This window comes from Sebastes fasciatus, chromosome 4, assembly GCF_043250625.1.
Source record: "Sebastes fasciatus isolate fSebFas1 chromosome 4, fSebFas1.pri, whole genome shotgun sequence".
Classification (NCBI taxonomy): Eukaryota; Metazoa; Chordata; class Actinopteri; order Perciformes; family Sebastidae; genus Sebastes; species Sebastes fasciatus.
This window is the reverse complement of record NC_133798.1, coordinates 13817159-13841460: the sequence shown is the minus strand read 5'-3', so window position 1 is coordinate 13841460 and position 24302 is coordinate 13817159. Positions and strand designations below refer to the sequence as shown.

At 41.1% G+C, this 24302-nt stretch overlaps 1 protein-coding gene across 1 annotated transcript in view; it reads left to right on the top strand.

Annotated features, from left to right (window-relative positions):
• Positions 1 to 24302, top strand: part of jph3b (junctophilin 3b) — a 62426-nt gene that overhangs the window by 6712 nt on the left and 31412 nt on the right. Inside the window, exons 2-3 of the mRNA XM_074632130.1 lie at positions 14079 to 14565; positions 17094 to 17459. Of these exons, the coding sequence (XP_074488231.1) occupies positions 14079 to 14565; positions 17094 to 17459 (853 nt within the window). The remainder of the gene's footprint in view (positions 1 to 14078; positions 14566 to 17093; positions 17460 to 24302) is intronic.

The window sequence follows — 24302 nt, the reverse complement described above, 5'->3', positions numbered from 1 at the left end:
TAATATAGCAGCACACAATTATTTGCTATGCTAGGGAGGGGTGTTCGGGCCCAAAACCGGCTTGATTCTCATGTAGAGTGTACCCGGCATTACTCTCAGATTAAGGGCACAGTCACACATGCGCAGAATTAACATTGGCGAATATTCACCTCCCGTTCATTTTCAGGGGTGAATAAAACATTTGCATCTTCGCATTGTGTGGAGTTCAACTTTGGTGAACTTTGACCGGCAAATACACAGCCTCAAACGATAGTAAAGACGTGTGTCACACACGTCTTTACTATCATAAAGACGCCGGCCAACCATTGACCCCACTTGGCACTGCCCACATTCACCACAAATATTGCGTCGGCAGGCGATGGTCAATCGCCTGCATTCCCTCGTGTGTGACCGTGCCCCAAAGCTGACAGTCCATCTTTGAAACCTCAGGCCTCTTTCATGTCCAAAGCAAGAAGAGTCAGGAGCCAAGACACTGAAAGATGCTCTGCTGCCTACATACTTTTGGAACACGCTGTGCACTTGAGAGCCAGCTACATTTCCCACAGTCATGTCTCTGAGCTCACTGCCGGTCCCACTCTCCCCTCCAACTACACCTGATGCCACATTTCTCTGAAACACTCCTCCTCTATCTTATCTCTGCTGTTTGGCTTTTCGTTCTTCTCCTACGTTTGCCAACATTCCTCTCTCCTCTCCTCCCACCTCTCTCTTTCCTCCCTCGCTCCACTGCATTTCCAACGGAGCCGCTCTGTACAGTAGGGTTTCCATAGCAACGCTCACCGACATGCAGCAGGTCAGCGTGTCACGAGGGACTGAGTGTTCCCCGCTGCTATTGGCCACCCGGCCGGCTTTACCGGGCTCTGATTGGCTGGCTTGGCCTTCCGGGCTAATGGTGTTTACTGAGATGAAGAGCTAAGCTGACTGATTACCAACCACACACGCAGAAAGAGAGAGGGAGTGAAGTAGAAAAATGAAAAGACAGCTTCAGTAATCATTTTAGTGAGAAATGAAGTGAGTCACAAAGGGAGAGGCAGAGATTACAACTGTCACTGTGTACAACAGTGGTAACAGCTAGAGATTACAGCAGTAGTGGTTGTTGTACTTGACTAGCTGATACACCACACAGTGTCAAACGCACAGAAACTCATTCAACCATCCTTCCATGAAGACTTCACCGAACACCGACAAGAAAAGAAAAGAGCACTTATATGGAGGCACATCCAATCACAGATGCTTCATTAAACGATGCTCGTTGTGACAGCTCAGCAGCATCCTGGAACCTCCCTCCTGTCCCCCAGCTGTTGGCAAATACGCCACAACAACATTATAATTGTCCAACATTAACATATCTTGCTGGCTTGCTAAAGGGCCGCCAACAGTGCAGTAATTATTCCAGCTCTGACCACGTTATGTAAACTGACATAATAAATTCACTTGTCATGTATAAATACGCCCAGCAACTACATAAATTATTATCTACACTGAGGCATGATAGGTGGGCCCAATGGAGTCAAAAACCTGCTTCCTTTGGGTCATGTAATGGTTAGATGTGAACGTTATGGTGCATGTAAAAGGCTGTATTTGAGAGGATATGTTTGCAGCCTATTTGAGTGTGTGGGAGGAAGCTCTTCAGCTAACAGAGCCACTGTGTTTTCTATCATCCTGTAACTCAGGGCGCTTTCACAAGCCATTGGCTAGTCCGAATCAGAGTGAAATTGATACTTTTTGTTTGTGCTGACTTGATTATGACTCGCCCCAAACTGCATGTGATTATCATAAAGGGGTCATGTCTGTAAAAGGGAGACTCTTGGGTATCCATAGAACACATTTTCATTCACATATCTTGAGGTCAGAGGTCAAGGGACCCCTTTGAAAAATGGCCATTCCAGTTTTTCCTCACCAAAATTTTGCGTACGTTTGGAGCGTTGTTTAGCCTCCTTTGTGACAAGCTAGTATGACATGATTGGCACCAATGGATTCCTCAGGTTTTTCTAATTTTATGATACACAAGTATCTTCACTCTTAAAACTGAGCCCGCTACAACATAAAAATCCCAAATTGCATTAATGCGTTAAAGAAAATTAGTGGTGTTAAAATTAATTTGCGTTAACACGTTATTATAACTCAGCGCTGATCTATTGTGCACATAAATCCCTTCTCCTCCAGTTTATCTCGCATGAATTCATAAACATCACTATTTTTGTGGACTTCATTTAGACTTCATTTAGAAACGGTCCGAGACCACCTCTCGCAAGCTGTCTTGGACCGGGTGTTTTGGTTCGCACCAGAGTATGATTACTATGTTCACAACTGCCCAAATGAACCACACTAGAGTTCGATTAAAACAGACTAATTGTTGGCTTGCGAAAACAAGATGTGTTTTTCTGGACCACTCAGCCATGCATGTAGATGGGTTATGTTCAGATTGGAAGGGTTCAGATTGAGGGCCATTTCTAAATTGGCCATCCTCTTTTCGTCTTACCTTCGTGGGCTCTTGCTGAGGATACCAGCCTATCCCTGGCCTGTTTGCGTCTTCTACAGGTTTATTATTAGCTATAGCCTTCTTTTCAGACATGTACTGAGTAATGCACTTTATTGTTGGCTGTCATGGTGACCCTCTATGTCTCCATAAAGTACGACTGATTGGTATTGGTTTTAATCCTGGGTAGTTTCAACTGCAGGAACACTGCTTTTGCTTTGCAAACTCTAACTCATCCTGCAGCATCTGTGCTGCTCACGTTTTTACAATACTGCGTATGAAACCTCCGCCTTCCTTTGTAACTGCACTGGTGTTGATTGTATTTACTTTGAGGTTCTTGGTCTTTCCTCTGTGGTTGTTGAGTCCAGTTTATCCTGGATAAGAGTGAGCTTGTAGCCTACTGGTCTTCTCATGCATTGTCTTTGATTGTTGTCAGTTCCCAACAAAAATAGAAAAGATGACAGTAGGAAACCTTGCTGAGATGTGGACTTGAATCACATGACTTGGACTCAAGACTTTAGATTTGCCTTGACAAAATCAAAAAAGACCTGGAACTCGACTTGGACTTCAACACCAGTGACCCATGACTTCACTTGGAGCCTTTTACCCTGGAAATACTTGATACTTTCCCCCAAGCCCAAAGATTAAAAAGTATGTTATTTAAAAAGTGTGTGCACGAAGACGATCAACGGCCCGGTACCGGAGGTAACTCAGACAGCGTCAGAGATGTTGAGTTTATTTACTTTTTGAAGGATCCTTTATTGATTTGTTTTGGAAGATGATTTACTCGTGGGGGGAAAAAATTAACTGAACTGAACAAACTCAATTTCTATCTTTTGTTGTTTATTGCTAGATTCTCGAAAAGTGGTGTTTTTTTTGTTGAAGTCTAGACTCTTTAATTTTGGTGAATATTATTGGGACTTGCATTTGATTACATTACACTTAGTTCCCCAGATCGACTTTGTTTTAACCAATCCGACAGCTTCCAATCAAGTTGCAGAAGAAAACCATGAACAACCAACGTTACTCTGTTGTTAAAATGGCATTACATTGGTGGAGAGCGCAATATGACTTGTTTGAGACTCAAAAGTCAAAGTGTAGGACTTGGGACTGGAATTTCAATTTCAATTTCAACAAATTTTTATATAGCGTCAAATCCTAACAGAAGATATCTCAAGATGCTTTTCATATAGAGCAGGTATATAGACCCTAACCCAACAAGAGATCCCCCATGAGCATGCATTCATATGCGACAATGGCAAGAAAAAGCTCAGTTTTAACGGGTAGAAACCTTGGGCAGAACTCAGCTCTAGGTGGGCGGCCATCTGCCTCGGGTTGAGACTTGTCTGTCTTGACTTGGGACATTAGTGCAAAGACCTAAGACTTACTTGTGACTTGCAAAACAATGACCTGGTCCCACCTCTGCATCTTTGACCCCAGTCCTTACTTCAAAAGCATTTGTGAGTTAATTATGAAGTCATTGCCTCATGTGTTTTTGAACATTTTGAAAAACGTGACTGATAAACCACGACGTTGAAGAATATTCCAAAGAGTCTTCCTATCCATGCTATCAAATACTCCTTAATTACATGGATATAGAGCGGAAAGCTCTAAGATATCCGTCATTGCTCAATAATTTGGTCAGTACAGGATCTGTCTCTGTGAAATCCAGTGTGCCGCTCCTGTAGCTGAGTGCTGACTAATTCCTTTATTCTGTTCAAGATGATCCTGTTAAGCACTTTGCCTGGTATGAGTAGGAGTGTGATCCCTCCGTGGTTTGCACAGTTGCTTGAGGTTGCCCTGTATAGAGGGTAGAGCATCTCCACCATGTTGTTAAAGAAGGGATGTTGGCAGGTCCTGCTGCCTTTCCAGATATCCACAGGGTGCCTTTAAATCCATCCTGGTTCTAAGTAGATACAGTATGACCTTTCTTTTACTATGTCTTGGTCAAGGATGGTCCAGCAGAGTGCGTGGACATTGGTGAACACATTAGCTAGTGCAGTATTCAAACCTGTTACTTTTCAATACTCTCTGACTACATCATCTGAAAGATTTTGTGGTCTCAGAAGGCAAACATCTCATAGATTCAGCCCCCCATTCGCTATGGAGGGGACTGTCGGTGTTCTTGAAAGCTACTTCATGTCTAAGGTGCATTTTTTAGGTTGTTTTCCAACCAGTGGGCAACCTCCGGGTCTGAAAAATGAAGCCAACGCGATTGCATTTTTTCTAACAGCCAGCAGTGGGCGACTTCTCTGGTTGCAAAAAGAAGTCTGATTGTACAGAAGTCTATGAGAAAATGAGGCTACTTCTCACTTGATTTATTACCTCAGTAAACATTGTAAACATGAGTTTATGGTCTCAATTGCTAGTTTCAGGTCTTCTTCAATACAGCATGATGTTCATTTAGTAAATTATGGTCCCATTTAGAGACAAATAGACCATAAAGCAGGGTATGATTTAGGGTGGGGCTACCTTGTGATTGACAGATCGCTACCGTTGTCCGGTCTGGGAGTTGTCTGTGTTTTTGTCTTTGAACTTTAACCCTTTCACAGTGTGTCTTCAGTTCATGAAAGTTAATTGTAACATTTTGATCACCTAAAAATGTCTTATTCAGCATTCGGTTGTATTTAGATCCACCCTCTCATTTCACTTCTGGTTGCAAAAAAACAAGATGGCAAAGGGACAAAATGCTGAAGTGAAGGCTTCAAAACGTCAGTCCACAAACCAGTGGGTGACGTCATTGCGAACTGCGTCCACTTCTTATATACAGTCTACGGTACTTACGCACACATACCTCTTTGTTGCGCATCGATGCTGGAGGAGATGTAGGATGGTGTGTTGCTGAAGTGGTTAATAGAGCGTTGTCCAGTCTGGGAGTTGTCCGTTTTTTCGTCTTAGAACATTAACCCTTTCACAGTGTGTTTTCAGTTCATGAGTTAAAGATGAATATTTAAAAAAAGAAAAAACATCCAGAGAGCCTTTAGAAAGGTGCCGAATAAAAGTTTGACTTTTCCTGACAAAAAAATATTATGATTGTGAATTAATCTTTTTAAAAATGTTGGCGGGTCAAAACAAATGTTTTCTTTATCTCTTTGGAAGGTGTCTAACGTTTGGTTACCACTTCTAACAAGGCATGTGAGCCGACATTAGTATCACATGGTATCTCTGAGTCGTCGTCAAAAAAAGAAGGAAATGCAATGACACAGGGGAGGGAGAATGCGTCATCTAGTGACTGAATGTTATCAATGTTATCAATAGCACATTTAAGTATACCCTTTTTGGTCAACTGAAAACGTCTTATTCAGCGTTTGGTTGTACTTAGCTCCACCCTCTCATTTCACTTCTGGTTGCAAAAAAACAAGATGGCAAAGGGACAAAATGCTGAAGTCAAGGCTTCAAAACGTCAGTGCACAAACCAGTGGGTGACGTCACGGTGACTATGTCCACTTCTTACATACAGTCTATGTTTCCAACCTGTATACTGTATATACGTATGATTGATTTGGAGAGTCAAAAAGGTATAAGTGAAGACAACCTATTTGTATTAATGTACAAAATTATATTTACAAATAATGCTGAACTATAACATACATCAAGGTCATCAAAACAAAATCGGTTACAAAACAACAAACAAGGTTGGACATTTTCAAATGTTCAGGGCAACGGCACACTGCCATGTTATCATGGGTCTTTTTCATGACATTTTTTAGCAGATAAATAATCCTCAAATGGGAATCTGAAAGACTCAGACAGAAAAAGGGCCTAAGCGAAATCTCTTAAACGGATAATGGTCCCACACAGTGATTTACACAGGCAGAGGTTTAGCTTTGAACTGACTTCCCTTGCTTTCAGTGTTCAGTGATTTGACCGTGGTTTAGCTGGTCTGTCTGCTATGTGTCTGTTGATCCTGCCGGTCTGTATGACCTGTTGTCTGTCAGTTACCATCTGTCTTTCCTTTTGCCTGAGCAATTGTTGCTTTTCTCCTCAGCTGATGTGTCGGGTTTATCTGATCTTATGGGTTATCCCTTGGCTTCTGTCTCTTTTTCTGTCTTTGGTATTTCTAACACTACAGTACAAAATATAAATCCACTCACATTCAAGGACACACACTTACACATGCAATGCACCAGACTCAATTCTTTCTCCTAAAAGCAGTGCACATTGTATCCGAGTCCAAAAAAATCCACCTCCTCAGCATTTGTACATTGCTTTTTGGATTTCCCACAGATGCGCTTCAATTATACAGTGAAGAAAAGTATTCAGAAGTGTGTTTTTTTCTTTTCTTCAGGGCCATTGCTAATACGTACCTCATCTACTGCCACAACAACCCCTCTGCAGGCTTTAGCTTATGTAATGGGAGTGGTTTGATGGTTGTAGTGAGGATTAGCAATGCTGTCTGAAACATGAAAACTCTAAATATCTATCTTGGACGTCTGCCCCGCACCACTGTTGATACATTACTAACTGGACATACTAATGAGGGAGTTTGCCCTGGAAGCACTTGGGATGGCATGGTGCTGCAACTTCTCTAAAACTCAATTATTAGGAACTGTATGAAAATGTATAACAGAGGATGAGGGTAAGAAAAGAGCTTTTCGCTGAAGTTAGTCACAGTTTTTTTTTGTGAGAGCATGGGAGGGTCTTTTAATTTTTTCTCTCACCAGTTTTATATTTTATTTCATGTTCCCGTTGCAGATTAATTGTCAAAAAATGGAAATTATTATTCCATAAACATAAGTTATAGGGTGCACCATCTTAAATTTGTTAATGATTTGCCTCTTTTAGTTATTTATGGTGAATTGCTGTAACTGTACTGTTAAATTGTTTTGAGATATAGAGTGCTCCAGGGATGACATATTTTTGTTGGCCAAGCACCCAGGTGTCTGTAGCCAACAATGCTATTTGCAACTGACCCCGGCACACATTAGATACTGTATGTATATTTTTCGTAAAACATTACCAAGTAGTTCTGTTGCCTAAACCTAACCAAGTAGTTCTGTTGCCTAAACCTAACCAAGTAGTTCTGTTTCCTAAACCTAACCAAGTATGTCTATTGCCTAAACCTAACCAAGTAGGTCTGTTGCCTAAACCTAACCAAGTAGTTCTGTTTCCTAAACCTAACCAAGTATGTCTATTGCCTAAACCTAACCAAGTAGGTCTGTTGCCTAAACCTAACCAAGTAGTTCTGTTGCGTAAACTTAACCAAGTAGTTCTGTTGCCTAAACCTAACCAAGTAGTTCTGTTGCCTAAACCTAACCAAGTAGTTCTGTTGCCTAAACCTAACCAAGTAGTTATGTTGCCTAAACCTAACCAAGTAGTTCTGTTGCCTAAACCTAACCAAGTAGTTCTGTTGCATAAACTTAACCAAGTAGTTCTGTTGCCTAAACTTAACCAAGTAGTTTTGTTGTCTAAACCTAACCAAGTAGTTTTGTTGTCTAAATCTAAACAAGTAGTTTTTGTTGCCTAAACCTAACCAAGTAGTTATGTTGCCTAAACCTAACCAAGTAGTTTTGTTGTCTAAACCTAACCAAGTAGTTTTGTTGCCAAACCTAACCAAGTAGTTCTGTTGCCTAAACCTAACCAAGTATGTCTGTTGCCTAAACCTAACCAAGTATGTCTGTTGCCTAAACCTGACCAAGTGGTTCTGTTGCCTAAACCTAACCAAACTGTGACTGAAAACTGAAAATAATTATTTGAAAAGAAAAACTGAAAATAATAAGTCATCTAAGTGTAAAAATGGACACCTCATGGGACTCAAACCCTGGCCTCTCTGGGTGAAAGTTCTGAGTTTGACCCGTTCGGCCACCACAACCTACTCCCTGCACATACATTGTCACTTTTTATATTAATACTAGGATTACTACTACTACTACTAATAAATCTTTCTGCTAGAAAGGGCTTTCTGGCAGAAAACCCTTTGGCTAACTAACTATTATTAAATTAAGTAGCATACTAACTTGGTCGGGTGTAGATAGCCGATAGCTGCCGTGTGACTTTTTTCACCCAGATGCAAAATCCATTATTATTATTGTTGTTGTTGTTGTTGTTGTTGTAGTAATTATACATTTCTCCGCTGTGTTAATGGAGCATTGGATGAGAACTGAAGAATTCAAATTGCTGCCACTGAAACCCCCACCAGCACAAACAATCTGAGACAGAAAGTAAACTGTGTGAGAGACTTGACCTTGTGTTGTGTAATCGTACTCTTCCTCCCCATTCTCACATACACGAATACAGACACTCCTCCAACATGCAAGTGCTGACATGGTGAAACAACGCATTATTAATTCATAAAATAACCAATTTCAACTCCCTCACAGTCTCAGTCACGTCTTGCTCCATGCTTTCTCTTTCTTACCGCTGCGCTTCACGAATCAATATCCCGAGGTGTAAAGTAGTAACAGAGGCTACTGTGCAATGATATAGACGTACACATGAACTACTTTGAATCCTCTGTAACCAGTGAAAAGATGTGAGTTGCAGTTCAAACAAATTTTGACAAGTGTCTTCTACTGCTGTGTCCTTCGAATGAAATGCAGACCTTACCAGACAGATGGTTTTAACCTAGAAATAGAGAACAGACGTGCGCATTTGTTAAAGAGACAATTATGAATTCAGCCCGGGGGTTGGCGCGTGATCAAATCGCTGTGCCTCTGTGATGTTTCTGCAGCTTTGATCTCTCTGTGTTAACTCTTTCTGTGCGGCTGCCTCGTGCCCGCGGTCGCCTCGGCCTGGGTTATAGGCCCATATGATTTGAGAGTGCTTCCTGTTTGGCCTCCAGGCAGAATCACTGAAATCGTTTTGGCATGCGAGTTGTGAAGCAGATTCTCCTCACAACTGTATGCCCGGGGTTGCGGCCTTTACATATACAGAGGTCAATTTTTTTTTTTTTCAATACAACTGTGACAGGTTCATATCGAAACTAATCTGCTGTGGCATGTCTCTTGTCACAAAGCAGGTAAAATGTTAAAAAGTACAAAATGTACAGTTTTTTTCTGACTGCTCAAAGTGTGTACCTCAGTCTGGCAGATGCTCATGTTTTCTAGTGTTTCTGTGTAATTCACTTATATCACATGGAAACTGTAAATGGGTTTGATTTAGAAGGAGTATCCCGAGTAGCAGCCTGCCTCTCGGACTGTATCTTTCAGCACCATGGAGAGCGACAGGCCCACATTGGAAAAGCAGCCTAGTGCCCCACTGAATATTTGATTCACTCAGGCATTACTGATCCAGGGTGGTATATGCTTCCAAGGAATCATGAAAAAGCAAAAACCCACACACTGATCCACATATATTTATTCACTCACGCACGCACTAAGTTGCAGTTTCATAGTTGCACTGGGCTAAAAGTAATGCAGTCTGAAACAACAGCCCTGAGATGAATCCTACCGTCATTGAGGTTATAGTTCAGTTTTTGCTGAAACTGTTTAAACCTGCAGTAGGCAGAATGTTTTTGGCATCATTGGGCAAAGTGTACTGAGAAAAAACTAGACTTCTGCTCCTCCTCATGGCTCTGTTTTCAGGCTTTAAAAAATCTAGCCTGTGACAGGAGACTTTGGCCAATCACAGGTCATTTCAGAGAGAGAGCGTTCCTATTGGCTGTTTGGAGGCAGCTGTCAATCACTCGCAAACTCTGATGAAATGGTCAAACTGGGCAGCGCTGATCAAATATGAATCAATATTCTGTTACTGTAATGTCTATTTCTCAAATGTTTTCAGAAACATCTTGTAGTGTACTGTTTAGCTGTAAAATTAGAAAGTTTGCTCCGGCTGGTGGGCGGTGCTTGGTATTTCCTCAACTGATCTCAACATGGCGGCCGGGTCACAAACTTTCTCATTACACAAATTAGAGTGCATTCACTTTTCGTAGGTACAGCTATGAACGGTGTATGAGAACATACTGCAAGGAAGTCAAACACCCACTGGAAAACATATTTAACTTCATGCTGAGAATATAGACACAGCTAATATTCCCGCATTACCCCACAGGACTCTTTTCTGCAGTTAATATACGAGAAATCAAGATACTTGACAGTTTTATAGTAAAAGGAAATGAACAATTGTGCTGTCGGACGTCAATCAAATTGATCGAACAGGTCCTCATTTTTATAATGTGCTTATTAGATTTCTCTCTGAGAGTTAGATGAAAGGATTTATACCACTCTCATGTCTGTATGGTGAATATGGAGCTACAGCCATCAGCCTGTTGGCTTAGCTAACAGACTCAAAGCAAGGGGAAACCAACCCGTTCTCACTCCCAACTCATCCAATACCAGCGTTTGGTAAGCGCCCCTCGGCATCAGAAACCGACATACCGAGGCACCCTTTAGCGACAGTATGAGACGGGGTGACCGGGCTTTCAACTAATTCCAATGTAAACCCTCCCGTTGCGTTATTCGTGACATAGTATTAATAGCGTGAGAGTCCGTTATGGACGGGCGAAAGGGCTGGTGGATGGGTCCAACAAACCCAATATTTTCAGCTCAGAGACCGGTGTTCGTGTCCCGTGTGAAACTAAAAGTTGATTATTTGTCACTTCAGTCTTTAGTCTCGTGACTCTTTGATATCGTCAGTCCCGTGAGTCCTGTGAGTCGTTAGTCATGTGACTCGTTAGTATCGTCAGTCACGTGACTCAGTAGTCACGTGAGTCGCTAGTCAGTGAGGTTAACGCCAACCATGACTGTTTCCTAACTGTTACCTAAACCCAACTTCCTGTGAAAACGGAAGTTTCTTTTGAAAGGACACTATGCATGTAACGAGCGCATATTGACACGCCGTCCCTGGTCCGTCCAAAAGTAACGCAAGAGGGGTACCCCGTGCATTGGTCTCCGATGCCGAGGGGAACTGACCAAGCGGCGGTATTCGACGAGTTGGGAGTGAGAATGTGTTGGGGAAACGGTAACCTGGCTCTGTACAAAGGCAACAAAATCCGCACCTCTAAAGCTCACTGATTTGTATTTCGGGGTTTTCTCATTTTAAACATCAACTTTTCTTCTATTCTTATGACCACAAATGTGACCTGTAGCAGTCAGGAAAAAAATGTTTCTCTCTGTCTGAGTCTGAGTCTACCTCTTTCTGCACCTTCAGCAGAAACACTGTCACACAGAAACACAGGATATTTTCTGTCTCTGGATACTCTCTCTCTTCTTCATTGCCCTCTGTCTCTCTCCTGCTCAAGCATGCTGGCGGCCATTTAATGAAATGGTAATCTTATCACGCTGTTGCACGGGTGTTTGTGTGTGAGTGTGTGTGTGTTCTTTGATCCGTCTGTCATATGGCCGTACAGCTGTGTGCTGACATGATTACAAAGGCCTGGCCAGATGTGCTGACCAGCTGTCTATGACACAGGCTCTGTTTTTGTTTGTGTGTGTGAGGGATGAGAGGCAGCATATTGTCCTAATGACAAGGGCAGGTCCAGAAACAACACCACTTCTCACTTTTTTAACAGCGCTGTGGATGCGCTTGTTGTGCCCACGTGAGTGCATCTTAGAACGTAAGCAAGAATACGATTGGCTCGTAGCGTTGGCTCCATTCAGCACTTCCCACTTCACTGACACTTGAGCCCACAAGGGAAATGTTTGTGTGTGTGTGTTTGCGATCGAGACGGAGAACGTGGTTGCAGTCCTTATATGGTCATGTAGTTTGGTTAGAGCGAGTGCGTTTGCTACAGAATGAATCAGAGTGCTGTTACATCAGAGGTACGGGCAGGCGGGATGGATCACTTGCACTCCTATTGGAACACACACTTCCGTTTGAGTGTGTGTGTGTGTGAGAGAGAGAGGAATGACAGAAACACACATACTCAGATGGCCTACTTTTCAGCAACATGGGGATGTAAGGACTATTATGCAGCAGTGAGTGAGGGTAGTGCAGAGACATGGTGTGAATGATTGACAATGGATGGACAGAAACTTATTACTTTTTCAAGTTATTTGATCAAAAATAGGACTATACACATAACAGAGAGGAAGTGAACTACTCTGAGACTGCTGTTAAATTAATGCAGTATTGGGATATTTCTCAAAGTTTTATTCAGGTCAGAAACCATAATCTTTTGACAGTAAGAATCACTTTATCACCATACATAATAAAGGGAAGGACGCGACTCAGATCACACTGTACCTTTCATGCCATGGACAGAATAAATAAAATGTGACATAAATTGATATTTCTCGAAAGGAATTAATGCAAAAATAAATAAATTAAGAAGCAAATTAAAACAGAATTATCAATTTATGTCACATTTTATCAATTAATTAATGGCTGCATTTATTTCTAACATTATTTTTGCTACATTTAATGACATTTATAAATTTATTGAGTCATTTATTTATTTATTTTTTATTTTGGCAGGTTTCGTCCTCCATAGTTTTTAACCACGTTTCAAATAGGTCCAGTGTTGTGCCCATCGACAGCTGTTTCCACCAGTCAACGGCATGGGATTGTCTCCCAACTGGGTTATCCATCTAGCTACATAAAGAATAGTGACTAGTGTGGATGAGACTGACACAGCTGTACAGGTTGTTGTAAGATGCCTTACAGCAATAACAACTCTAATGTTATCAATGTGAATAATATTACATTTATTAAGTTTATTTCACTACGGGAGAGCAAACATGATCTGAGAGGTATTTGTAAGTTTATTGTACAAAAAGCTAAAACAGGTATTAAACGGAGATGTATTTCTATTGTTGGGGTCAAATTATGGAACAATGCTAATATAAATGTAAGAATGTGTAATTCACATTTGGTTTACAAAGCAATTTTTTAGGGTTACAAGTGTGAATGATTTTTTATTTCTGGACGGTAGCTTAATTTGATAAGAATATAGGTTGGGCATATATAAGCATTTTGATTCTGACTGTGCCTGTTCAGTCACTACTTAATACAAAGACTGTTGACTTTGTTAATATTGTTGCCACTGTACTGTTTATACTTATTGTATTATGTGTGATGACTGAATAAAATACTACCACTAATACTACTACTACTACTATTAATACTACTACTAGTCTAATGAAATTGCAATTCAGTATGATTATCGGGCTACAATGAGAAAGGGCCCCTACATGAAGTCATAATGCTTAGCTGATATTGAAAACCAAAAATATTATACTGTATACACCGTGAACCTGGGGTTTTGGTGCCATTGAATGTCTGGGGGCCCCGCGGCAGTTCCTCATTTTGCGCGGTTGGTAGTCAAGTTTTGTATCCAGCAACTGTTGATTGTTTGTTTCCCATCTGTGCAATACATAAGGGTAGTTATAGCTCTTGAGTTATTGACCACTGATTGGACACTACACTTTAGGATACATAGTGGTATCATTTTAGTCCACCATATGGCATAATAATTATCAACGAAAACTTCCCTGTGGTCAGTACCTAACCTTAACTATTCGTGGTCAATGCCTAACCTTAACCATCTCGCAAGAGTTTCCCAAATTGTGGGTTACCTTCTAGACACGACCCATTTAACAATGGCGGGTTTGTGCAGGATGTCCCTTTTGCACAAATAACGATTCTAGTGGTGATTCTCTGCGATCCATCCAATCAGTGGTCTGCAGTGTCTTAACCCCACCCTCTCTTTCTCCTCTTTCTTTAGGAACATTTCAAGGCCAGTGGGTTGGCGGGATGCGGCACGGCTATGGAGTTCGCCAGAGTGTCCCATACGGCATGGCGGCCGTCATCCGCTCCCCGCTCCGTACCTCCATAAACTCTCTCCGCTCCGGTTCGGAGCACAGCAATGGTACAGCTCTGCTGGACCGGACCGGGGCGGTGGTTCCTGGTCCTCCTGCGGTTCCTGGCACTTTGACCACCAGCGTCTCCATGTGCAGCACGGGCAGCAGCGGCAGCAGCCCCGCTGTGTCTCGTGGAGGCTTCGTGCTGACGGCACACAGCGAGGCTGAGCTGCTGAAGGGGAAGAGGAAAGGCGGGCTGTTCCGGAGGTCCATCCTGTCTGGGCTCAAGCTGAGGAAGTCCGAGTCCAGGAGCTCCCTGGCCTCCCAGAGGTCTAAACAGAGCTCGTTCAGGAGCGAGGCTGGGATGAGTACTGTGTCCTCTGCTGCATCTGATATCAACTCAACTATCAGGTAATAACAGGAGTAGATGATGGAGGGGGTGGGGTGGGCAAGCTCTAATGCAAGTCAGGTAGAGGTATGGTCTACTAGTTAGTGAGGTTGTCTCCAAACTGAAGAAGAAAAGCCCATGGGTGTATAATAAGATAATAAAAGTGATGACTTACAGCCAGTATATCCATTATTACAGCCGCATACAGCTAGCAGGAAGCTGACAGAACCGGATATGCCGAATATATGGATTCCATGGCAGCGCCATCTAGCAGCTGGTGTCAAAAAAGCACCAGAGTTTCTCTTTGCTTCTATACTCTTTGCCCTTAATGACCCAAATCTGTGGTGGTTATAGCGACCGATAACGCCTATTTAATGGCCTAATAACAGTTGAATCGGGTGCTTTCATGCAGAAACATGTCAAAGCAGTTTCAATGCCATTTAATGGGAAGATTAAATCCTACATACTGTACTGGCTGACTGCATTCCAATAACTCTCCCTTTGAAAAATGAGAAGTCCTAAAAAAACAAGCAACAGTTGAATAATTGGAGAGTTATGTGTGTTATATCAACTCTGTCATGAGGTAATTGAATGAATGAGAGTGGGGAGAAGGGTGGAGTGAGAGGACAAGGAGGGATGACGTACTGAAAAGAGCCGTCCTTCATCTGAAGGACATCAAGGCAACAACAAGCACCTGTCCTATTTAAGTGTCTTCAAAATGGATTGGCACGCGATCCAAAGTGGCCTATAGGTCAAAAGGTCAATTTACTGGTCAGCTGGCTTGATAAAAAGTTTACATTGTGTCATCCAGTGATAAGCTTGTTATCTTTGTCTCTCTGCTCCGCTGTTGTCCACTCTGTTTGTCTTTTAACATTTTCTGATCAATCATATTGGACACACCAGCTCAGAGTCCGTCATAGAGTGGACATGCTGCTGGCTACTCTGATTTACAAATGAAAAATTAAACCCCGCTTCATTCATCTTGTAAACAGCAGCGCCTCTGACATGAATGTGGTGAATCAAATGTGTACTACCGGAAGGACTTAGTGTAAAATTCCAAGTACGCTGGATTGAGGTGGTTTATTTTTAAAGGCACCAATTACTAGGCGACACGAGTCAGCAGCTCTTTACCCTGTTTGTTGGCAAAGTGGCTGACAGCATCTTATCAGGTCTGATTAGTTATTGGCAAGGCTGATAAGGAGAGAAACCTCTAGGTTTTTTCCATTCTACTGCTGTAAGCATGAACAGAAAAAGCCACTGAGGGCTTATGTATGAATGTAAGATCAAATAGCCTACAACATTTTTATGTAATGTATTGCTATTAATCAATTATTTACTGATGTGTTAGATATTCCTATCATTTGAACATATTATAGTGATACATCTTATGCCGGGCCAGTGAAAACATACTAAACGACAGTACAGATCTAATTAATGGGTCAGAGGAGGCAAGATGAAAACAAGCCTATGTGAATACTGGTTGAGCGAGACACTTATTATAACTGCAACTAAAGTTATTATGAACAGTTCAACATTTTTGGGAAATGCCTTTATTTTCTTTCCAAGTGACGAATGTGGAGTGCTCAGGGACGCATTGTGGCCACATTGAACACAAATGCAATTGCGTTTTCAATCCACATAACAACTACGTGGGCGGAAATACGTAATGCTACGGCTGTCCTGAGTACAATTTGTTGGGCTCCGGAGCTTCGGCATTAATCAACAGTGAACATTCAAAGCTTTGGCCAGGTGTGTTAGGGGGGGCCGGAGATGGAGGTGGGGCGGACAGGGTTCAACCTGCTGCACGCTTCCAGCGCTCCTCCGGTCGCTGGACCAGAGAGATTGACACCACCGCTCTGTCTGGGCTCAGCTTCTCCTTTCCTAATCCCTCTGTGTGTGTGCGAGTGTAGACTTGCGGGCCTTCTCCCCTTAAACGGCTCCGTTTTGAGGCTGATTTCTCTGTGCATTACACACCGCCTCTCCAGCAGTGCCCGACTGCAAGCCCTGCGTAATACAGGCTTCCTTTCAGCCCTTTCAGACAGAGCGATCGGATCTCAATCCGATCTCAATGTGGACACCGAGACACCTTAATACCAGGTGTAAATATAATCAGGTTAAATCATATCTAGATACAATCTAGATATGAGACACATTTTAATGCCAGATGTCAAGGGGGTCACACTGTGGTTGCCAGCTTTGGTACCATCATGCCTGTAAAGAAAAACCTGTGCTCACCGACCATACCTGGCAACACATGCTGTAGCCGGTGAGGCTGCACAGAAGTGTTGAACTTTAGAGATGGTGGTACGGTAGGCATGTTTTTCAACTTTGGACAGAGTCAGGCTAGCTGTTTCCCCCGGCTTCCAGTTTTTATGCTAAGCTAAGCTAACCACTTCCTGACTCCAGCTTTATATTTAATGCACAGACTCATTGCCATTGGTGCATTAGTCTTTCTGTCACATTATGGTAGAGCTCTCATAGCTTACCTGTAGGATGTAGGCATATTGATGGAACACACCAGCCAAACCAATGCAACCTTTCACCTTTCCAGTCTCGGAGATGCAGACGCAGAGTTGGCCGTCGCTGACGACGATGTGGACGCCACGGCAACGGAGACCTACTGCGGGGAGTGGAAGAACGACAAGCGGACGGGATTCGGTGTGAGTCGGCGGTCCGACGGGCTACAGTACGAGGGGGAGTGGCTTAGCAACAAACGCCACGGCTACGGCTGCACCACGTTTCCTGATGGCACAAAAGAGGAAGGGAAGTACAAACAGAACATCCTGGTGAGCGGCAAAAGGAAGAACCTGATTCCCCTCCGGGCCAGTAAGATCAGAGAGAAGGTGGACCGAGCCGTGGAAGGAGCGCAGAAAGCAGCCGACATCGCCCGGCAGAAGGCTGAGATCGCTCTGTCCAGGTAGTGGCTTTATGGTTTGTGGATGAGTCCGTATGTCTGTCTTTCCTGTGTTTGTCATTTCCCTCCATTACTTTGGTTGAAGTAACAGGCCACCTAGTCCAGACGTTTGTGTGTATGCTGGCTAGGTCAGGGCTAATGTATAATCTGAATTGACAAAGGCCTTTAAAGTCCCTGAAAACGGACATAACAATGCCTTGTTTTATTAGGCTATAACTAATCAAAACTCGGGTTTGGTATAATTTCCGGGACAAGCAGGACAGAATACAGGATTTGGGACAACTACTCGTAATTCGGGACTGTCCTGAATTTTTCGGGACGTCCGGTCTGAATCATTGGGGGCGTTGTCTCTTCATGTAAACACTTGTGGATGGCCAGATTCAGCTTTTGAATTGAGATCAATGACAGACTAAGAACAGGATTAAGGTTAAGAAGAAAGTAGGGTTAAGAAGGTTATTGTACAAGTGAAATAGCAAGTGAAGCGAGACCATCAGGAGCTGTTTAGACTCTGATGAAGCTGCTCTGATGAATGGAAATGAGAGCCCGCTCTTATTATAACTCTGCTCATTGAACCAAAACAATGAGCACAGTTGGGGTTATGATGTTAATGGGCGTGCCCTGACCTTCTTTACAGCAGCTAGAAACTTTTGGACAAGAATATTAAGCAACAATATTTGTTTTTCAGCTCAGGGCTCAGAAATTAATTAGCTGTCCTGGGACCTGTAGTCATGGATACACATCGATACTCTTGTCATGTGGGGACCCATCAGAAGTAGGCTTATGACCCAATTTAGTCCCAGACCTTGTTGTTTAAGGAACCATAGGGCCATGGATACAGTAGTTCTGTGGCAGTACTTGCTGTTCTTTTTTTTTAAAAACATAATTTGAAGATTGTACAGCGAGGTTTGGATAGAAACTTTAACAAGCGTCAAGGTGAACATTTGGATAATGAGTTCAATCCAGGGATACAAACTGAGCCAGCAATTTGGCAGCAAGCTTCAGAAGAATCCCATTCCACAGTTCAATTTATATCCACTATAAGATGGTTTGCCTGAGCCAGCTCTGAAAAGTAATACAGAAGGTCACAAGTAAAACATCTATCTTAGTTCCCCAATGGCTGTATCGGTATTTAAACAGTATTTCCCTGGTACCATAGCAACAGCCTTGAGTATTTAAAATCTGAGAAAAGTAGCTTAATATGATGTAATTTAACACATATGTTCTGGCCTAAAGGTTAGAGAACTGTGCTTATAGAGTGTGACAGGAAAGAGTCCTAAAATCCGGATATGAGTTAGCATTTTAGCACTTCCGGTTCCCTCGTCTGGAAGTCAATGGGTTTTTTCAATAGGTTTTTAGTTAGATGCCTGAAGTAAGGTCTGTGGTTAACACAAGCTGAAGAGATTTTAACATTTTGTTCTACGATATAAAATACGTCAGTAAATATCCCACTTGGGAATTCTGAAGCCTTTCCGTGTCTTAAAGAAGGCGGTTGCTAACAAGTGGCTACATGAGACTACTTAACGTCATCACGCCAACTCTCAAACTCAACTTTATCAAGTTCATTTATGAAGATTATCTTGCTGAACAAAACGTGTAAGTATCATAAACATTTGTTTGCCACAGAGTTTATTTTCTGCAATAATCCAAAACCCAATGGAAAAATCCCATTGACTGTTTGTCGAGGGAACCAGGGTGATGCTAACTTCCAGGTTGACCTACAAAAATACCTGACATCTGGCCCATATGAGCTGGACCTGTGGCTGAGTTGAGGAAGCCAGAGTCAACACCGTCATTCAAGGCCAAATGTGGGCCATAAGAGAACTACAGATGTGGGCCACATCTGGGCCAAACATTTATTGCTATCTGGATTGGCAGTTGTACCATACAGATTACAGCCATAACATAAATTCAACAAACTTTGGATGTTTGTTGTCATGGACTTGACAAAAACAAGAAAATTACTTATACCGTCTGAGTTGCATTTCTAAAACTAAGGGGTTGATTATGACTCATAATATAATGGCAAAAAGTCCTAATAGTCAACACTTTATAATAACCATAATTTATAAATTGTAAATTGATAGTTAATTAAACTTAGTTAATAGTTATTTTACTGTTAACTTACAATGAAATGACAATTAATAATGTGACTAATTCTTAGTACTGCTATAATTTATGTTATTCCAACAGTTTATTGTTGCACATATTATAACATTGTATATACTATATACTGTATATAAGTATTTGTTAATGATTAAAATATTATTTGTAAACTTTAAAGAAATTGTTTGTAAAACATATATGAGCATTACATAGTTAGATATTTGTAACACTTTGTTAATGGTTAATAATTGGTTTATAAATCGTCTATAAACATTATTTGGATGCTATTACAACTGATGATTATAATACTTTGTTAAATGGTTAAAAAATACTTTGTAAAGTATCTATAAACATTATTTAGATAGTTAATACTTTGTCATTGGTTAATAATTGGTTTCTGGTCCATCTATCTATGTAATGTTTATAGATGTTTTACAAACAATATCTTAAAGGTTTACAACTAACAAATACGCAATATAGTATATAAAATTTTATAATGCGTGCAATAATAAACTGTTAATAAATAGTTTACTAATGTAATCAGAATGTAAATGTTATTGTCTCCTATCAGCTATGATACAATATATAATTTATAAACTAATTATTTTATATTACACAATCGAATGATAAAATAACACAAGTTATAGCATTACTAATAATTAAACATTATTAATTTAATTATCATTTAATTGTTTGTTAACAGTAAAATAACTATTAACTAAATTTAAAAGAGAAGCAGATCTTGTAACTTAAGTATTATCCAAGAAGACACCTAGCCTCCCAGTGCCAGCACACGTGTTTTCCTCTATTGGGTTATGTTGTACAACAGATGTCCTGTCCTGCAAAGGAAATATATGAGCCACAATTGGGATAAATGGCTGCAGAGTGAAAACAGCCTCAGACGGCCGGGTTAGTGGCAATGAGTTTGTGAATGAACCGGTTGTCCGAAAAGGGGATCTGATTAGCAGTTGACCTTGAAACAGATCAATAATGTAACACACTGACATCATGGTCAATAACTGTAACTTACATGTATGTACATGTATATGTCCTTGTGTTTGCATTAGGGCTGTCAAAGTTAGCGTTTTAACGCTACTAATTTCTTTAACGTGCGATTTTTAGGTTGTAGCGGGCTCAGTTTTAAAGATAGAGTGAAGATACTGGTATGAAACTAGAAAACCTTAGGAATTCACCGGTAGCGAGGAAAAACTGGCATGGCCATTTTCAAAGGAGTCCTTGACCTCTGACCTCAAGATATGTGAATGAAAATGGGTTCTATGGTTACCCACGAGTCTCCCCTTTACAGACATGCCCACTTTATGATAATCACATGCAGTTTGGAGCAAGTCATAGTCAAGTCAGCACACTGACACACTGACAGCTGTTGTTGTCTGTTGGGCCTGAGTTTGCCATGTTATGATCTGAGCATATTTTTTATGCTAAATGCAGTACCTGTGAGGGTTTCTGGACAATATTTGTTATTGTTTTGTGTTGTTAATTGATTTCCAATAATAAATATATACATACATTTGCATATCGCAAGCACATTTGCCCACTCCCATGTTGATAAGAGTATTAAATACTTGGCAAATCTCCCTTTAAGGTACATTTTGAACATATAAAATTGTGCGTTTAATTTGCGATTAATCGCGATTAACTATAGACAATCATGCGATTAATCACAATTAAATGTTGTCGAGACTCAGATGGACAAGCTTGTTAAGGGGCGAGAGAAAACACAAGAGTGTGACAAAGAAATGAGAGATAACGAGAGTGTAAAAGTGGGAGTTAGAGAGAAAAAGACAATAAGAAAGTGAGACAGAAAAAAAAGTAAAAGTGAGATTTCCGCATTATGGCAGACAGCCCGAGAGAGAGCAGAGACGCTGAACTAGAGGCACACAAACACACACAAGCAAGAGGATACATGAGTCAAATCACTAAAGATCCAGTCCTATTAGTCCTGATGTCAGTCTTCAGCTGAGGGCAGTACGGCCACAGCTGCTCACCTAACTCATCTCACACTGTTGATAAGTCGCGCAGAAAGAGAAAGAAAGAAATGTAGACAAATTTAAAGTTCACATCAGTCACTGGCTTGTTTTATATTACGATGATTAGATCTCTCCGCTCTTGTATGATTTTTACGTTGTGACAGAACTGTAATGAACAGATTGTCACATAAACCACTGAGACCTCAAGCTCAAACTTTGTCCCATGTATAGCCTTATGCTAATAGAAGTGGTCTAGCTGACTGGGAGGACTGGTAATCTCTCTGTTTGTTAGGATTAAGGCTGTCAATCGATTCAAATATTTAATTGCGATTAATGAATGATGTCCATAGTTAATCGTGATCAAACGCAAAGTAATCGTACAATTTTTTATCTGTTCAAAATTAACCCTAAAGGGAGATTTGTAAAGTATGTAATACTCTTATCAAAGAAAAAAAAGAAAAGAAATTAGTGGCGTTCAAATGAATTTTCGCTATATTATCGCGTTAACTTCGACAGCCCTAATGCAAACACAATACATATTTATATACATGTACATGGTACAACGGATTCCTTAGGTTTTCTAGTTTCATATGATGCCAGTATTTTCACTCTAGCTGTAAAACTGAGCCCGCTACAACTTATGAAACATTGATTGTGTAAAGTCATTTTTAGGTTGCCTGATATTACCCTGAAGTTTTTCCTTGAAAATCATTTAACCTCAAAAGGCCTGTGGGTTTGAACCACGTTTGACTGAATCTCATGAGTTGTAATTTGGACCCAGGTGGATCTGGTAAGGTTAAGACATTAAAGAAAAGAAAGGTGTAAAGCTAAACAGTCGGATCATGCAAACTTAACTAATGTCTGCTGAGGAGGATTGTGCTTGGATATTTGGAGGGCAGGAGCTCATGCACAGGGGAGGGGGGACTTAAATTATTTTTGGGGAGGGACAGCGTGTCCTTGTTTTAAGTAGGGTGCCACTTTTCGCATGCTTAAAGCAGATAAACACTGATCTCAATACAAAAAGTACTTGACTGAACCTATTTCATGAGGGCAGTCCGAGTAGCAGAGGAGAGACAAGACTAAGAGTCTACAGCCATGTTAGTGGCTTTGTGAGGCAAAGCACCACTGAGGTGCTTTCAGCTAAATGCTAACACATCTTAATTTAGCGTATTAGCATGCTAACATTTGCTAATTATCACTAAACACAAACTACAGCAGGGTGATGGGAATGTCATTAGATTTGCAGGTATTTGGTCATAAAACGAAGTATTGCACAAATAAAAATGTTTGACCTGATGATGGCAGTGGAGGAAAATTAAGAGATTTTATTACAATTTATTTAGAGGGGAACATTAATGTCTGTACCAAAATCATGGCAATCCATCTCATAGTTGTTGAGATATTTCAGAAAAAGCCAAAAATGTCGCCCTGCTGGTGGAGAGGAAAATGAGAATCTCACGACAAACTCTTTTGTGACTTTCAATTCAATTCAAAACATTCTTTATTTGTCCCTCAAGGGGCAATTTGAAGCGACTTTGCAAACCCAAATGCATATAAACAATTCATTCACACACATAAAACAATCTAAAATGCAAATAAAACCATATTGAGATACACAGGGAGTAATGGTTCACAATTTCCAACACCACGATGACACCTTATGTCAAAAAGTGTCAAAGTGCAAGTGCATTTATGAATCTATATACAACTGACCACGTCTTGTACTGCGGCTGTTCACAAGTCTAATGACCACTGGGATCAAACTAAACTCCCTTTATTTGTTTTAAATAATCTATAACACATTCCTGATGGCATCAGGTTAAAAAAGTCATAGAGGACGTGTAGAGTAACTAACAAAACTTGTTCAGTATTAAAGCTGCAGAGGGTAGAAATGGAGCAAATATGATTAAAAAAAAAAGTTATTTTTATAAAATGGTCACTATATCCTGACAGTAGTGCATGAGACAGGTAATCTGAAAAAAATCAAGTGCCTCTGTGTCCTCCGGTGTCCTTCGGTGCTCCTAACGGCATCTGCAAGATTTCACAGACCAACTCTTTTCCAATGATAGTAGCTCGCAGCACTAGCTCCAAAAGTCCCTAAATCTAGCGAGAAAGTCATCAAGTCGGCAACATTGACAGTCCGTCCCTTCAGGCCTCCCTCCAAAGCCACTCCCCAAAATGATCATTATGAACGTAAACAACGAACATGGCTATTGTTAGTAGTCACAGCTGTCAAGCTTGCAGCTTGTGGAAGACTCCGGGGACGCACAGAGAGTGCACAGGCAGAGTGCGCACAGGTAGACAGACAGGCAGGTGGGCAGACAGGCAGCACGTCCATTGGACGGGTTTATTACAGTCCTGCTGCAGCCACAGATATTTCTCTTTTTTTTGTCAGAGCATTTGATTTATTGATTGCTGATGTAGTCAGAGTTTCAACAAATATAACAAAAAATGTTTTTGAAGAACATTACCAGTCCTAGCTTTAAGCTATGCAAGGGATCTTTGTGTTTTGCCAATCATTTTAGAGCTGATGTCAACAACACCTTGATAAAGAGATGTAAACCCAAAAAAAAAAAACAACGCTCTTTAACTTTTCTATTATGCATTAGATAATATAGCCAGATTGATGTTGTATAGTCAAAAACCTAAATTTACACTAAATTTAAAAACCATAACGTCGTTCAGCATCTGAGGTGAGGTCTTTGAAACAAACGAGGCATAAAGTACTCAGGACACTGCTGCATCTACTCAGCAG